Source organism: Pelmatolapia mariae, linkage group LG12 (genome assembly GCF_036321145.2).
Source record: "Pelmatolapia mariae isolate MD_Pm_ZW linkage group LG12, Pm_UMD_F_2, whole genome shotgun sequence".
In the NCBI taxonomy this organism is placed as follows: domain Eukaryota; kingdom Metazoa; phylum Chordata; class Actinopteri; order Cichliformes; family Cichlidae; genus Pelmatolapia; species Pelmatolapia mariae.
The window spans coordinates 24,012,842-24,029,439 of NC_086237.1; the positions used below are offsets into that span (position 1 = coordinate 24,012,842).

At 42.4% G+C, this 16,598-nt stretch overlaps 1 protein-coding gene across 8 annotated transcripts in view; it reads right to left on the bottom strand.

The window, feature by feature from the left end:
* The window catches only part of LOC134639128 (membrane-associated phosphatidylinositol transfer protein 2-like), a 43,733-nt gene that overhangs the window by 10,886 nt on the left and 16,249 nt on the right, over window positions 1-16,598 (bottom strand). For 3 of the 8 annotated variants that reach the window (XM_063490193.1, XM_063490192.1, XM_063490198.1), the window contains exons 2-13: window positions 14,433-14,675; window positions 10,345-10,559; window positions 9,475-9,596; window positions 8,663-8,896; window positions 8,210-8,545; window positions 5,754-5,849; window positions 3,486-3,590; window positions 3,347-3,411; window positions 3,056-3,127; window positions 2,195-2,439; window positions 444-633; window positions 132-251 (exon numbers count right to left, since the gene is read on the bottom strand). In XM_063490193.1, coding sequence (XP_063346263.1) covers window positions 132-251; window positions 444-633; window positions 2,195-2,439; window positions 3,056-3,127; window positions 3,347-3,411; window positions 3,486-3,590; window positions 5,754-5,849; window positions 8,210-8,545; window positions 8,663-8,896; window positions 9,475-9,596; window positions 10,345-10,559; window positions 14,433-14,510 — 1,878 coding nt within the window. In that variant the 5' untranslated portion in view covers window positions 14,511-14,675. Of the gene's footprint in view, window positions 1-131; window positions 252-443; window positions 634-2,194; window positions 2,440-3,055; window positions 3,128-3,346; window positions 3,412-3,485; window positions 3,591-5,753; window positions 5,850-8,209; window positions 8,546-8,662; window positions 8,897-9,474; window positions 9,597-10,344; window positions 10,560-14,432; window positions 14,676-14,947; window positions 15,186-16,598 lie in introns of those variants that run through there. The other 5 variants (XM_063490197.1, XM_063490196.1, XM_063490194.1 and 2 more) reach the window with 4 other exon arrangements.

Here is a 16,598-nt window from a genome sequence, read left to right on the forward strand (position 1 = left end):
AAATCAACAAATGAGCTAATTAAGAAGAACAAAACAGGTTAAAGGTGCACACAGGAGTGTTCCAGGCAGTGTTTAGGATGAGCTGATATTGTCGCCGTGCATTCATTAATGCTGGAGGATGTCTCGCTTACCTGTACGCTAATGACACTGCCCCTGCGACTGCTGTTCTGGCTCTCATTTACCGTTTGATTGCTGCTGCACAGAGCATCAAAGCCCAAGATTCCTCCCACACAGTCCCCAATGAGGCAAACCTGGAGAATTAAAGGATGAAAAATATTTATTACATATATCCGTGGGGTTCAGGATCACCTAAAAAGACTTCTGCAGCTACACGCTGGATGTAAGGATGATGTGGCTCCAAAAAGTACAGCTGGTTCAACTCTAATGACTCCAATTCTTTATTAAACAGCATACAAGAACAACAAACCCCATCGGTATCTGACCTGGCCGGAGAAAGACGCCCCGTCCAGAGATTTTATGAAGTCCGTATACACCTGGTTGGCTCGGAAGATGACGGTGGCCACAGCATCCTGGTACTGTGGAGAAGAGGTGGCGAGGAGAGGCAGGGCTGCCAGCGGGATGTGGTCCTGGCTGCTGGACAGACAACCTTCATCGTAGCTGTAAGGGCTCAGGCTGTGAGAACATTAGTGGATAAAAATCAAATTATAAATTTTAAAACCCAAGGCATGCACACAGGAGCATAAATAGACGCAGGAAGAGGGGACAAGAGTCATGAGCTGCACCTGGACCTCTTCCATCATAAGCAAACAGCTATCGAGCTAAAATACGGTTAGAACCACAATTTGTTCCACAAACACACAATTTTTGTTGTTGTTGTTTTTAAATTACAAATCAGGATGTGGCTGAAAGGCAGACTTTGAGCTTTAATTGGAGGGGTTTAACAAAAATACAGGCATTGTTTTGTAGAGTCCCTCATTTTTAGTGGCTCAAAACTAATTTTACAATTGACTGACGAGCAGTTCCAAGGCCAGGTGAGGCATGTTCACTTGTTATTTCATGATAAATGAAGCAGACATAAGTGAAGTTGATTCAAAGTGTTGAATTTACCTTTTAAAGCTTTTAACTGTAAATTTAAATATATGGCCCAAAGAAATACCAGCCATCATTGGGCTGAAAAACCAAAATCAACCTCTCAGAGAGAGAGACAAACAAAACTTCAGGAGTGGCCAAATAAACAATCCGGTACACTGAAAGAAGAAGGCCAAAGTGTGTGAGGACAGAATTATTTACATCGTTAAGAAAAACACAAAAAACAACAACCACCACCACAGGAGGCAGAATTATCACTGGCAAAATCTACAATCAAAAGAAGACTTCATGAACTTAAATACAGAGAATTTGCAGCAAGGTGCAAACCACTGGTTACACTGTATAAAAATATCTGTGGATAGATGAAACCAGCATGAACATGGATGAGAAAATATAGAGTATTAGAGAAACAGCTCATAATGTCAGACATGGTGGAGGCAGTGTGAAGGTATGGGTACGTATGGCTGCCAGTATAATCGGAGGACTTGTGTTTATTGGTGATGTGACCGCTGACTGAAGCTGCAGGATTAACTGAAGTGTATGGAGCTACACTCTCTGCTCAGATTCAGACAAATGCTGCAAAACTGATCGGACAGTTCTTCACAGTGCAAATGGACAATGACCCAAAGCAAACTGTAAGAGCAACCCAAGAGTTTCTCAGGGTACAGAAATATGATATTCTTCAAAAGCTGAGTCAGTCACCTGATCTCAGTTCAAAGGCACAGCTTTTCAGTTATTAAACAAGCAGCAAGTGTTTGTAGTAAAGGTTCACCAGAGCACTTCAACAGAAAATGTATATGGGCTCTAGACTTTAGGCAGTCACTGAGCCTTAGGATCCTTACACTTAAAATGATGTAAATTTGCCCAATTACTTTAGAGCTAAAATTAGAGACTGTATAAAAATGTCTGTAATTCCTAAACAGTTAATGAAATTCTTCATTAAACCTCTTAAATGAAAGCTGAAAGTCTACACTTCAATCACATCTTGCTTGATTATCTGATTTAAACTCCGCTGCGGTTGTGCAAAACCACAAGAATTCTGTCTTCATCCAATAAATTATGAACCTAACTGCACACAAACCTTCAATCATTATCCATGAGGTTTTGAGCCTGCAGAGAAATGTGTGCATGCGCGTGCTCTTACTTGGACACTAGGGAGAAGGCCTCGGCACAGATGGCAGGGCAGGGCACCAAGCGGATGGCGATGCGTCCCAGCGCTGCAGGATAGTGAACACGCATGACTGTGTCGAAAGCCGTACTGATTGTGTTGACGTCGGCCTGCTTGCTGTTCTGGTCGCCTCCTCCTGTGTCCAGGATGTTCCCTCCGTGCAAGACCAAGATGAGCACATGGATCTTGGAGGGCTGCAGACACTGCTGGGAAGAGCTCTCCTGAGAACAGCAAATTTAATAAGCAGCGTTATGGATGGGAATGTTAAGGTGCACTATCGGGAAAATATCCAATAAAATGTTTATTCACTTCATCAGCATGACCAAAGAATACGTACTTACTGTGAGTGATAAAACAAACAAACAAAAACAGATAAACGAGGCCTTGAAAATGGGCATCAAATCACTTTTTAACCGATTCAAAAGGTACGACTTGCAACGTTTTGCGTCCATCGTTTTGAACATGAATTACAAAGCAAACTGCTTTTCATAGCCATTGAGGGGTGAGGAACCATGAAGACACATAACAGAGCCAACCTTCACCTGGACAACCGTTCAACTAACAGCAAACAACAACCATGCTTCCCGACGACAAGTTCACACTAATTAGCACAGCACAATGTGTAGTTTTGTCTTTTACTTCCAATCCAAAACTTCACATTTCCATTAAGTACAGAAGAGGGAGGAGGGGGTCGAACAGAAGGTGGTGAGGTTGAGGAGTACACATGGATTTGGGTTCGGGCTACGGCAAGGATAAGGGCAGGGGCATTTAATAGACTGGAGGTGTCTGAAGAACTGTTGTACCCCACATTGCACTGGGGCCAAAATGTTTACTTACTGACTGGTGCCTTGTTACCGTGATGGTGGGAATGGGAGAGCTATCGGCTTGGCCGCTAAGACAGCCACGCATCTGAACACAAGAGGACAGAGAGGCTCTTATCCTCCAAAGTTTAAAGCCTGATATGTTTTTTTGTTTTTTAGCAGCTAAACTGAAATTAAATCATGTCCAGAAGGAAACTTTCAGCAGATGGCTTGTAAGGGATATTTATTCCAGACATGGAAGGGCATCAGAGGAGTGCGAGTTATAGGTGTGTTATTTGCACCGGCAGTCAATGTGTGACACACATACCTCATCTAATCTTTCCTCGCTGGTTGCTCTTTCATAATCAACAGTCATTTCCTTGAACAGCTCACCTAGAAACACAAACACACATTTAACATCAAGTGTCATAGGGCTGTGCCTGCCCATGTAGAGGTGTTCATCATACCAGGAGTTTCCTCCGTTTCTGCAGCTTCGATCTTGTCCATGAGGTCATTGGAGTTCCACTTGGCAATCTCTTTCGGGAAGACCTCCTCTCCATCAGAGAGATCCTCTGTGGGGGTGGGGTGGGGGGTGGGGGTCAACAGATTGGTTAAAACTCTATTCACTATTCAGGGGTTTCGAATGGATTATTACACCAAGAGTTCAGATTCAGAGTGCCAGATTGCTTTATTAATCCCAAGAAAGGCCAATTTGTTTGCAGCTTACCCTGACAACCTATTCACCCAATCAAACTCACACAATGCCGTCCTTAAACACGAACCACAAACCCTATTGCGTGTCAACAAATAATGGGCTAAAAAATAAATAAATAAATATGCAAACAAATAAAATAGAATAACAGAGACAACCCGCTAAAAATGAACAATAAAAGAAAAATTAATCTAAATGAACCCTGTCAGTGTCAAAGTGATCTAATAAACAAGGGAATGAAGGAAAAGGAACCTTCTTAGGGTTTCCTACAAGTTAACAACCTACACAAATGCACATGAAGCTTGTGGTTTCCATGTGTGATCATCCACACACAGTGAGTATACGTTGTTTTGCATTTATTGTATCACTATAGTTTATTTTCTATAAACTAAAAACAGTCAACTTCCTCCATGATTACCTGCTACAAAAATTTCACTATGCGCCTTAAATTCATGCACACATATGGATGAATCGTCTCGCAGATTAACCTGTGATTTTAAAAGGACCTCAAACGGATCCATTTTAATTCCTCTCGGGGCGATTTTTGCCAACAGTGTTCACTTTAGCTGGTTAATCAAGATTTGACCTAAAATCAAATCATGTCCTTCTATTTATTTCTACAGCAGCTACACTACAAATAAACAGCATCAACGCAGGAAATCAAATGACAATCTTTATTTCATAACGACTTGGCTGGAATACTCACAGGGGCTTGCGGCAAGTTTTTGTAGCATTGTTCCTAACACACAAAATCTTCTGACTCTAAATCAACAGAGTCCTTTATTTCATTTGTTTCCTCAGTTGCTTCAACATCCTTCTAATTTATTCATTAATATGAACAACAATCCAGTGTTAAACTGGATAAAAATGTCAGATTTTCTTTATTCCACTGCAAGATTTTTATTAATAAACCTTCAATGATTTAAATAAAACATGTTAATTAAAGACGACAGGTTACACGTGTACCATCATTGGCAGATTCACCTCCTTAGCTTTTTTTTTTCCTTTATTCATTTGCATTTAAAAAAAAAAAAAAAAAAAGGAGTGTAAAAATAAACTTGCGCACACACTTTTCTAATCCTTGAGATGGATGGTTACTGCAAGAAGATCACAAGAACTTTAAAGACAGAAGCCTAAAATTAGAAGCAATCCGTGCCAACTCAGTCGTTTTTCAGATTTAATTTGTGCACTTCCATCATGTGATTTACAAACACTTACATGTATAAGCTCATTCTGATGCCCTCATTTATTTACCCATAATTAAATAAGTGTTCATAAATCATAACGTTTTAAGCAGGCCATCTGGCTTTTGCTTCTCACACACACACACACACACACACACACACACACACACACACACACACACACACACAAACAATGAATCCATATAAACACGAATACTGTGACACATGTTAATATGAAAAAAATAATTAGACGTCAACACAATTCATTTTAGTTATTGTTTTCCAGTGACTCATAGTGTCACGAGCAACCTATTAAACTCGGGGTAGGTGGAAACTAATGAATGCAGCAAAATTAGTATCAGTGTAATCAATGACTGCATCGTGCATAATTTTATTCTCATTCATCATATTGACTAAACGGTGAGTTTCAACCACACACACACACACACACACACACACACACACACACACACACACACACACACACACACACACACACGCGTAAATTATTCAAAGGGGTTCTTTTATTTCTTTGATGCACCGTGAACTGTGTGAATGAAGGTAGGCAGAGACGATTGTGATTTTTGAACATGATATTGGGATGAGACAACTGGCTCGTGTCTTCTCGGCCGAACTTATCCAGCAGGAAGAACGGGTGCCGCAGCACACCCACCTAGTTCAACTGTAGCCCCAAAGCATGCTGGGTATCTGGGAAGCTTAAGAACTGATCTGCGATTAAAGAGACGCATTCACAGGAAATGAAGAAAGGGGAGCCAAACAGGTTAGAAACATTTCACCCAGCTTCCACATTTACTTTACAAATCAGAGCAGCAAGTTACCGTGAGCATCGAAGAACTCCTCGTCCGAGCTGTCGTCCGAGTCTCGTGCAATGCTCTGCATCCTCCACTCAGAGATGCTGTGACGTGACGGGCTCACTGGGGGGGGCAAAAAAAAGAAAAGAAAAAAAAAAATAGAAACATACGAGCAAGAAATTCACCATTATTTTGGGATGTGTGTTTTAGCCTCTGTGCTTCACACACACACGCACGCACGCACATGCACACACACTCAACAACAAAGATGTATTGCACAACCCACCCCCCACCCCTATCAATGCCACACACACACACACACACAGTGTTACATAAACATAACAGTCTCTGTGGTGCATTACTTCATCACAGATGGACTGATTGGTGGTCAGCGGCGGTGTGTTAAAAACCGAGGCCCAGTGCAACAAGAACGAGCTCCAAACACACCAAAATCTTTTCCAGCTGAGGAAAAATAGGCCTCGTCTATCACCTGTCTTCAATCTATGGATTATATATCATTAGCACAAAGGACAGGGGTGGTCACTGTGAGAGGCAGTAAGAGAGGGGTACAGATGTAGCTGTCAGTGCAGAGAGACACAGCAGCGCTGGAAGGGAGGGTCACTCTGAGGAGCATCAGCCTCCTCTGTCCTGTGATGTCAGCACTGTTGCTAAAAATAGCCCTGGAGGGAATAATGGAGGGAGGGAGGGAGGGGGGGCAGTTACAGGGGTGAAATGAGGCTCGATGAGAGTCGGGGTCCATCTGGCAGCTAAAGTGAGTGCCACCTTGAAGAAGGGGTGACACTCGAGATGGGTGAATTCGGATGAGTAGTCTGCGATATCAATGTTGCTGACAAAAATAACCCAGGGGAGATTCACACAGGGGGTGTGAGTAAATATGGTTGAGGTGCCTCAGAGGAAAGTAAAGGCACAAACAGAGTCTGCACACTTTAAAAGCTGCTTCTGAGGCGTTTGCTTTATTAACACCAATTCAAAGGTCTGAGCTCACGGTTTTTCAAAAGAGCCTGGTTACTTCACCTTTGGGTTAACTCTTAGTGTGTATGCTTGTGCAGAGCTGAACCCCCCCCCCCCAAAAAGAAGCGCTATTACTGCACTTCCTGTGCAGCTGTAACCCAAATTCATTCAACCGCAGGTGTGCAAAATGAAAAATGAGACCTCACAGAATCACACAATGATACTTTAGCTTTGCACCAGCTTGAAGCTTGACCTAACTGACTGAATTCTTCACATACTAGCTTTCTAGTGTGGACGAGTCTACAGTATCACAGTTTGCCGTGTTCACTTACAGGATATTTGGACTTTGATGTTAGCATGCATAAATATATAAAAGGCAGAAATGAGTCACAAATAAGACTTTAACGCACGATGAGATGTAAATACATTTGTCACAAGAAAGAGTACAGTACCGTGCAAAAGCCTTGAGCACCCCCTCGTTTCTTTATATTTTGCTAGGAAAATGGGTGCAAGGATTTCCATGTATGTTTGCACACGATTTCCATGCATGTGCAAACACACATGGAAATATCGTATGTAAGGCAAAAACAGAGTTTGTACAATTCTAATGAGCTCGAAAGAAAGAACTCTCTTAGGCAGCTTTTTCATTTCTATAAGTAGTCTTCAGGAATTCTTGCAGGACATTCAAAGCTCTTCTTTGGATGTTGGCTGCCTTTTGTTCCATTCTCTGTTGAGATGATCCCACACTGCTTCAATAATGTTGAAATCTGGGCTCTGGGAAGGACTGATAGTGACTGGTTTGTGCTAGATTTTTTTCAATTTTTTTTTAAAAACACGACTTTCAGATATTGTTCATCTGCTGAAGATAGTTTTATTTTTTAGGTGTAGTGTCACTTCTTTTTTCCTCAACTTGTCCAGCTTTCGCAGATTGGTTAAGGACATTACTTACCATGTTGAGATACGTCAAGTTTTCAGCTAATAGCTATTCAGGAAACACCTTGTTGGTGTAAAATTTAAGCCTGTCAAACTGTGTTATCTTTGCAATTTTTCGACTAAAGGAAGAGGAAGAAACTGCTTTTGTGACAGGTTGCCAGTAACGAAGTGCCTGAAAATAGAATCTAAAACTCATTCTTATCTGTAGACACAACATTGGTTCATCCGTTGAGTTGTTTGCCTTTACCCTTGAATGACTCATAAATCAGTGTTAAGTGGTTCAACAAACAAAATACATTCTTCTGAAAATAGTTGAGATAAGAACTGGACTGAAAATGAGAGAAAGAGCAGCCAATGACTAAAAAAAATCTCTCCAGGAGGCCTGGAAAACTATTGCTCAAGACCGCTTAAAATAAATAAATAAATAAATAAATGAAAAATAGCCTGCCTCTTTGGTAGCAAAAATAATGAAATGAGGGGTGGATCAAGACGTTTACACGTCACATCGATGTGCCAGCTTCACAAAGTCGTACACAGCAGTGATGAGGGTAAATGCATGAAGATGGCATGTTCCTCACCTCCTCTCTTGGATGATCGGGAGGATCGGGAGGAGGTGGACCACTGCTTGGTAAGTATACCTCGTGGCTGCAGAGTTTCTCCTCCTGAGCTGGGAACGACTGCTTCAGCTTCGATACAGCTGATTGCCTCTTTAACCTCCTGGTCTTTGTCTGGAGACGGTGTGCCTCCGTTGGCCTCGGTGGCCTCCTCCGCCTGGCTAAACTGAGCCATCTTCCTGGCCAGGGCCAGCTGGGTTTCCAGCTCCAGCTGCCTGATGTCTTCTATGGTCAGACCATACCACTCATCCTGCCAGCACCAGGCCTGCCGGTGGGCACGCACCATCACCTTTCTTAAGCCTAGTGAAAAACGGTTGCAGAACAATAAACCCTCGCTAACACTGTAACTAAATAGGGTATTAGTAAAATGAAAAATTATTTTTAAAAATGCACGAACATCTGGGACCTTCAACTCACCAACATCATGAATAAAGCGTTCAATCTTTGACTGCATGCCCCAGTAGCGGAACTCCACCTTACAGAGCTTGTAGGCACACATGATGGGGGTCTTGCCTGGGTTATTGTTGTACTCTTCTATCCAGTCGTCCCGCAGAGGACCCCTCTGGGTCTTGGCTGACTTGTAAAGCCTCGGGTCTTCCTCTGATTTGTACTCATGAGGGGGGATGGGATCTGTCACTATGTCAATTGGGTCTGCAAAAGACAATTCGTTTTCAGAGGGTAAGCATTTATGGAGTCAGGTGTTTGGAAGTTGTTGAGGCTTTACTATTACATTACGGTGTGTGCACACAAGTGGGTGGAGCACTAGTTCTGACTTGTATGAGCTTGTGTTTAACAGCTTCAAATTCTTTTTATAACTGAAATCCCAGCTAACACTATAAGATACACAGACACAAGTGATTTAAATAATTACAATAGTGGAACTGAGTCACTGCGTACCCTAAGAGCCATTCCTTTCAGGGCGTTGTTTTCACTGGGAAAACACACTCATAACCAGAGAAAAATAACAGATGCTGTAACATTAAGCTACCACAAGTGGGCCTCATCCACTGCATATCTTAGTAGCAAGAGGACAGCCAGCAAAACGCCTTCAGCTGCTGAATGAGGAGATCATTACTTGCTGTATTGATTCTCTAATGCGGCCATATGCCAACACGCAGCCTGAGCTTGCTTTGTATGTGTGCAATTTGAAAGTGAAATTAGCCACATTATTTTATTATCCGAGTTTTATGTTGACACAGACGTTCAGGGCAGACGTCAAATGGTCTCACCAATAGTCCTCTGTCTTTTCTCTGCTGCTGACATGTTGAAGACATCTGCCTGGTTGCCAGTGTCGGGCTTGTAGTATGTCTCAATGTCAATAGAGAACTTCTCCACAAAGGGACAAGTGTATCTAAGGGAGAAGAAATTAAAAAAAAAAAAAAAGAAATGAAACAACTGTCCCAACAAAGTACCAGTGAGTTTTGTGTCTCCCTTCATTAGGAGACTCATTTTATATTAATAACTCAAGAGCAGAACTATTTTACTACGAGTGACAACCCCATCTTACTTTTGATTATAAAAGACACTTAAGCCATACCCATCTGCTGCATCTGCAGCAAAACTGTCACTAGTTGAATAGATGTGTCAACAGCACTTGGAGTCTATCAATATCCCGAGTGTGCAGTCAAGGGCACATCTCTTTTCAGCACCTTCACATCTTTGTTTGTCAGACCTCACACAGACAAATGGACTGACGCTCTGAAAGTGAGGGGCTGTCAACGTCTGGCTGTCTGGGAGCGCTGCTGGCCATGCGCCGATCTGATGGGCTGCCTGGTAATATTCTGACAACTTGTTCATGGACTTGGAATCATCAAATTAATCACTGAATACAATTATGGCAGAAAATATTATCCTCTGCAGAACCTAGGCTAGATTTTTGTGTGTAAATGAATGTAGATCTACCGGCAGCAGCTATGTCACATGCACAAAGCATTTATACTATTAAAATAGCCTGTGTATTTCTACTACCCTGCTTTAAAGAGGTGTCAAGGTTAAAGCTAACGTTACTTTATCGCATCCAAAAGGAGAAAATCCTCCTGTATCGACACAATGCTGCATTAAAAGTGTCGAGGTGGCCTCCTTACATCACCTAATCTCACCTGGTGCGGGTGTAAGGGTAGGCGTTCCAGGACTCCTCTTCAACCCTCAGTGCCGCTTTGGGCAAGATAGAGCGGAACCAGCTGGGAATGTGCATGCCAATATGGTAGACCTTGTGGGTGTACTGGCCGGTCCCGCCCGGTCCATCTGTATACGGCTTGTTTTCTAGGATCTCCACCCCACTGCCTTCACCACAGCTCTCTTCTCTGCTCTTCTTCTGTAAGAGGAATAATGAAAGAGGAAATGCATATTTGCATGTTAGTAGAAAAGCAAAGTGTGGCGGTGTTAGATGGAACAACATAGGATCATTATTATTCTAATAATTTTTAGTAATAATAATTTCACACTAAATCTGGAACTGATGTTTGAGAACAAATAACCAAATGAATGGGATTTTTGCAGAGACAGTGAGGCATCAGTCTGGGTATGGCAACGACACACAAAATTAATAGCTTCCTGGAAGCACCTCCAGCTCTGAACGGCATATCAGGAAGATCCGAAAAAAAAGAATCAGCGTGTGGAGCCACACCTTTTCTGCATTTACATTGCAGATGCACATAAGAGGAGAAGCCGGGTGGAGCCTGCAGCTGCGACTGTGTGAAGTCACAATGGCGCAAATGTCGGGAATTGCTAGAGGACAATTTGTAATTGTGAAACTTGTGAATGAGAAAACATTAAAACAGCAGAACATAGTCCAAGTGCTGACGACAGACATGAGGACCATAAAAAGTCAGATTTCTGATGTATCATGTTTTTTTTTCCCTCTTATCAGCAGTTGTTCAGTGTTAGTATATGCAGCTTAACCTTTGTTTAACGGCGTGTTTAGTGCAGCGATGGCGTAATAGGGAGACCGATTCCTCCAGTCAGCTGGGCAGAGCGAGGTGATGGAAGCAAACCAGTGAATCAGTGGAGCGGGGAAGAGGAAGCCATGAGGCATCCAGCACACTGGACCTCATTACCTTTGACAGGTCATTCATTAGCAACCCGCCCAGCTCTCAACAACCCAGACACAGCTCCAAAGACACAGCACAGACACCACCACAGCAACGTCAAACCGGCCGTATACTCAACCAGTATGCGATGCAGAAACTCAGTCACAGCAAGTGAACAGATAATATCCAGATTACAGTGCATTATAAAAAGCTCACTACGAAAATACAGAACAAAAATACATATGAAAAATACCACTGATTATGAATTTTAAGCATTTTAAAAGGAAAAGTCCAACCTACAAACACTACATCCCTGTGTTTGCCTGTCAAAGGCAGAGTCCCTCCTTCTTCCCTTTGTAGCTCTGGGTGATTTTCTCCAATTCACCAGAAAAAGATTATAAAACACTGGCCGGGGCGTAGCTGCTCTCATAACGGGAAGAGCGGGAACAGATAACAAGTTTAAAGATAAAGAAACTCTAAATGTAACTTTATGTCTTACAAAATACAGGACACTTCATTTATTCACATACAGAGGTAAAGTGTACCTTTAGAGGAAAATAAGTGTAGAGGGAGGTACCTTGATGCCCTCTACAGGGAGTCTCTCATGTATACAGTTTTACTTTCTAAAAAGTATAAAAGCTTTCTTTAAACAGTCATCAAACTTTTGCAAAGTACTATCACCATGATGGCCTGCTATACATGTTTAGACCCGACTACTATGACAGGATAGGAGTCACATCCTGGCATTTTCCTCTCGCAAGGCGCATTTCCTGCTAGAGATGCTCCTTTTTTAACGATAACTCCACAGTTGCTTATTCAAAACACGTAGGGCCTGTGTGGATGAATGAGGCACAATGAGAACTGCTCATATTTAAAATCTCACACTTTCTGTATTTTCTTATTACTGTAAATCTCCCGATTGTGAGAAGAATGTGAAAATTACCGATCATATAAGAAAGTGCCGTAAGGGGCAAAGGAAAGAACGTGAAAGGAGAGATAGTGTGGGGCGCAGCCTGGTGAGGTGGAGATATGGCTAGGCTGTCCTAAGGCCCCGGCTTCGTTTATGAGGCTTTCACTGAGGATGGATTGCAGGCGGCGGACAGGCCTACATGCTGCGGTTGCCCTGGTAACATAAAGCAATGAAATGAGGGTAGCCATGCTCTCTTTCCTTCCACCCCCTCTCTCAAATTTCTTCCCATCCCTTCTTCACTGCCTCTCTTTTTATCCTCCATTTCCTCATTCACTTTTTCATTCACTCCTTCTCGTGAACAAAACCTGACCACTGGCATGCTGCTGATGTCATGGTTGCCATAGTGACAGAAGCCTCAGAGCACCGAGGCTGTTTAGAGGCGGTTAGGTCAGGGGGAAAGGTAACTATGGGTCAATACGATGTTGGAACTCTTCGTCCTGGGATTTTGTTTACATACTTAAGATTTCACACGCAAAGAATTTCTTTAGCAGACTTTCTCACGTGTTCTGCCTTTGTCCTGAAAATATGAAAGGCAAGCAGTTCAAGACTAAAATTTGAAAAAGAAAAAAAAAAAAAAAAAAAAAAAAAAGCACACACACACAAAAAACATATGTTTTTAAAAGATTAATTAACTCTTCAGAAATACAATGAAGGTGAATTATGAGGTGAGGAAGAAGTGTGCCGCAGAGCCCGACATGTACCGTCTTGAAACGTCTGCTTGCTTTGGGGCATGTCCTCTGAGTCATGTTCCTACACATCTACAACTCAAGCAAACAACCTGTCCGCTGGATACAGCATCGGGAGGACGTTTAGAAAAGCAAGCAAACAAACATGAACAACAAACATCTTTATCATCTGAAAAAATAAACAAATAAATCTGAAATTCTTTAAAAGACGTACACACTCTTTCTACACTCATTTCAGCTTATGCAGAGAAAACCGGTAACTGGTGAGACTGTTGCAACAACCAAATTCTCTCTCTTATACTCTCTCAAATACTCGCTCTCTCTATTTGCAATGATGTAATGCAGCTAGTGACACAGGCTATTTTTAAAGTACACAGCAAAAACAAGGAGAGGCTTTCAGAGTCAATACAGTTGAATTAATCTCTATGTAGCCTTGTTATACCTGTGGGTGGATATTAATTTTAAACAACCCTGTCGACATCCTTATTTGGCTGTAAGATTAACGGCTGTAGGAGGGGTCTACATCATGAAAGCATCCTGGGCTTTCCTTACACAAGCCATAAATGCTGAACCTATCCAGCAAAGCTGAACCCTGAGAGATGCAGGTCGAAAATAAAGCTCCCATGTTTAACTGTCCGACTCTTAAGATGCCGATTTCTCTTGATACTGTGCTTTGAATTTACTCTGCACTCTTTGTGGATCTTATTTTCTGATAACAAAAAGCAAACAGACTCACATTACCATCGCAATTTAAGATCAGCAAAGAGGCTAAATGCATCGAAACTCGAAAAACCTCAACTTGATCAAACAGGTCTGTAACTTCAGCTTGCTCTGCAATGATCGTAAAACACACATTACGTAACCGTGCAGCTCAAATCCAAACAAATGCACCTAATGTCTAGTATGCACATCTCTGAACTATAAATAACTAAATAACACTGTATTTTTACCACAGCCTGAGTCTTGGCATCAATACCTCCTCTGTGTACTGCTGCTCCTGTGCACAATGCCAGCAGCACTGGATTAAGTAAATCTACCTTCATGTACACATGCCATATGGAGAGGATATAATGCTGCACAGCAGAACTAAAGTTATATAAATGGGCCCTTTCTGCAGGTTCTCCAGCTAAGGGCCTACTTTGACAAATGAAAGCAGTATGTCCATCTCCATCGTAGCAGTGTGTGTACATGGAGTTTCATCGAGTGCAGAAACATGCGGTCTATGACAGCTTTAAACAGCCAGCTTCAGAGAGTTTAAACTGGATAATCTATCAGCACACAGGCTCTCTTTGTTTAGTTGCTCCACCAACGTCACGCATCATACGACCAATCGTTTTCATCATTGAGTATGCTGTCATTGCACACTTCAAGAACTCCCCGTGTTACTTTATCTCCTCTCTGACTGCTCGTTTTCGTCCCCTCGTTTCTGCGGTTGTTCATTTTTAGTTAGGTGCGTGTGTGTGGGTGAGAATTTGCTGGAAACCATGGTTGTGTTGCCTCACCTGTATCATATAAAGCTGGGCGATGCGGTACTCCTCCACACTCATGGGCATGGGGATGCGGTACTCCTTGATGAGCATGGTGAAGCTTGGAGAAGGGGGAAAGGGGGATCAGGGAGGAGATTGACAAGGGAATGGGGGAGGGAGGGATAGAGGGAAAGGGAGGGGGAGAGAGGGAAGGAGAGACTCGGGATGCTCCTATACGAGACTTGTCAAATCACCAGCTGAAGTCCACATTGATGGCTCCTGTGGAGGTGAAAGAAAACGTAAAAAACTGGGTTATGGGTGCTGCACATTAATGCAAAACATCCCATTTGTAGAGTGTGTTAGAGTCAAAACATAAAGTTAACATCTTAAAATTTCTAATGATTATTCCAGATCCCAACACTCAAAAATCAGAAAGCAGCAGCAAAAAAATATCAATAATGTGCAAAACATGTCAGCACACAGGCTAAATTCTGAATCTGTCAAACTCTGCTACACTCATCGGAGGACAAACATCCCCTCTCGTGGCTCACAGGCAGATGAAGAAAAGAGCCAAAGTGTCATTCAGGACATATGCTCCATGTAGTAGATATCTACTCCAAGCCTTGGCAACGAAGACAAGCACCGGTGTTGTGCCTCCATCCAGCATCGCAAATCCAAGTAAAGCACTTCCTAGGATAAATACTCCTTCTTATACACAGGCTACTGCGTGTGTGTTTTTGTGTGTAGGTGTGTGGCCAGAGTCTACGAAGAGCACCCATGCCTTGCCGACAGTCCCAACAGCCACCCTTTTTCTTCCAGTGGTCCAGCACCGTCACATGGGGTGCTAAGTTAGCATAAGAGGGATTACAGTAGAGTGGGAGGCATTATATAACAGTGTAAGAGCCCCCCTGTTCATGATCGAGGTTTCACAAATAAGAAATACACAAAGCATTGTTTTCAAACCACTGGGTAGAATAGGGGTAGGTGTGGGCTATACATACACAACGTGTGGGTGGCGTGAGTTGCAGAAGTCTGCTTTAACCGTTAAGGCAAGAAAACAGCTCTCCGAAGCTAAAAAAGTACAAAACAAGATCACGCCTGTGCAGCACCATACTGCACTGTAGTGGAAGTTTATCTAAATAACTATCACAGGTATTATCTCCTTTCCAGGTTATGTTTTTAAATTCTCAAACTTGGATATTTTAACAGCAAAGATTTAAAGGTGTACTTTGATAAAGCACATATTTGAGTCAGGTGACCCTGAATCCTCTCTTAGTTACTCTGCAATAGGCATAAGCTGCTCAAGGTTTCTCACGAGTGTATCTTCTTCTCCCTTCATACACCACTCTGCATTTAATCATTAGTTATTATTAATCTCTGGCTCTCTTCCACAGTGCATCTTTTATCCTGTCTTTCACCCCTCGCCCCCCGACCAGTCGCAGCAGATGGCTGCTCCTTCCTGAGTTCGATTCTGCCAGAGAATTCTTCCTGTTAAAAGTTAGTTCTTCCTTCCCACTGTCCCCAAGTGTTTGCTCATTGGTTGGGGTCTTTACCGTGCCATATAAAGCACCTTAAGCGAGTGTAATGACATAAATAAAACTGAGTTTAACTGAAATTTAAGATAAAGTTCAGCCTGTTTTCAGATAGGTCAACTGAAAGTAAATTAGGCAGGATCTTAGTCATGCTGCTGACGAGAGTATACTGCACAACACCATCCTGACACTGCTGATTTAGCTATTTAGCCAAATGTGACCACACAGTCTTGCATAACCTTAATATTTACCAATTTCTGAACTATGGAAGCTATTGGACCTTGCTCAGGAATGCGTCCATTCTGTGTAATCACTCTAATCACATCAATATCCCCCCTGCGTCACTTATCCACCAAACAAAGGCCAGGTTTGGTCGAACCAACAGACCCATTCACCTCCAGTGTTTGAATGTTTGAATGCCGCTAAAGAAAAGCTTTTATCTAATGAGTTTACTGAGGCTGGAAAGAAGACGCAGCCTGACCGACTTCACATCTGGAACAGCAGCTGCTTACTAAAATATTAGGAAGTGTTCTGCTTCTATACATTTTTTTGTGATTTCTTTACAGTGAAGAACAAAGCATTGACAAAATCAGAGCAGAACATCACATTTTGCTGAAAATAACTGCACTCTTGGGGGGATGCTAGAATAAAACTAGGCTACATGGAGAGG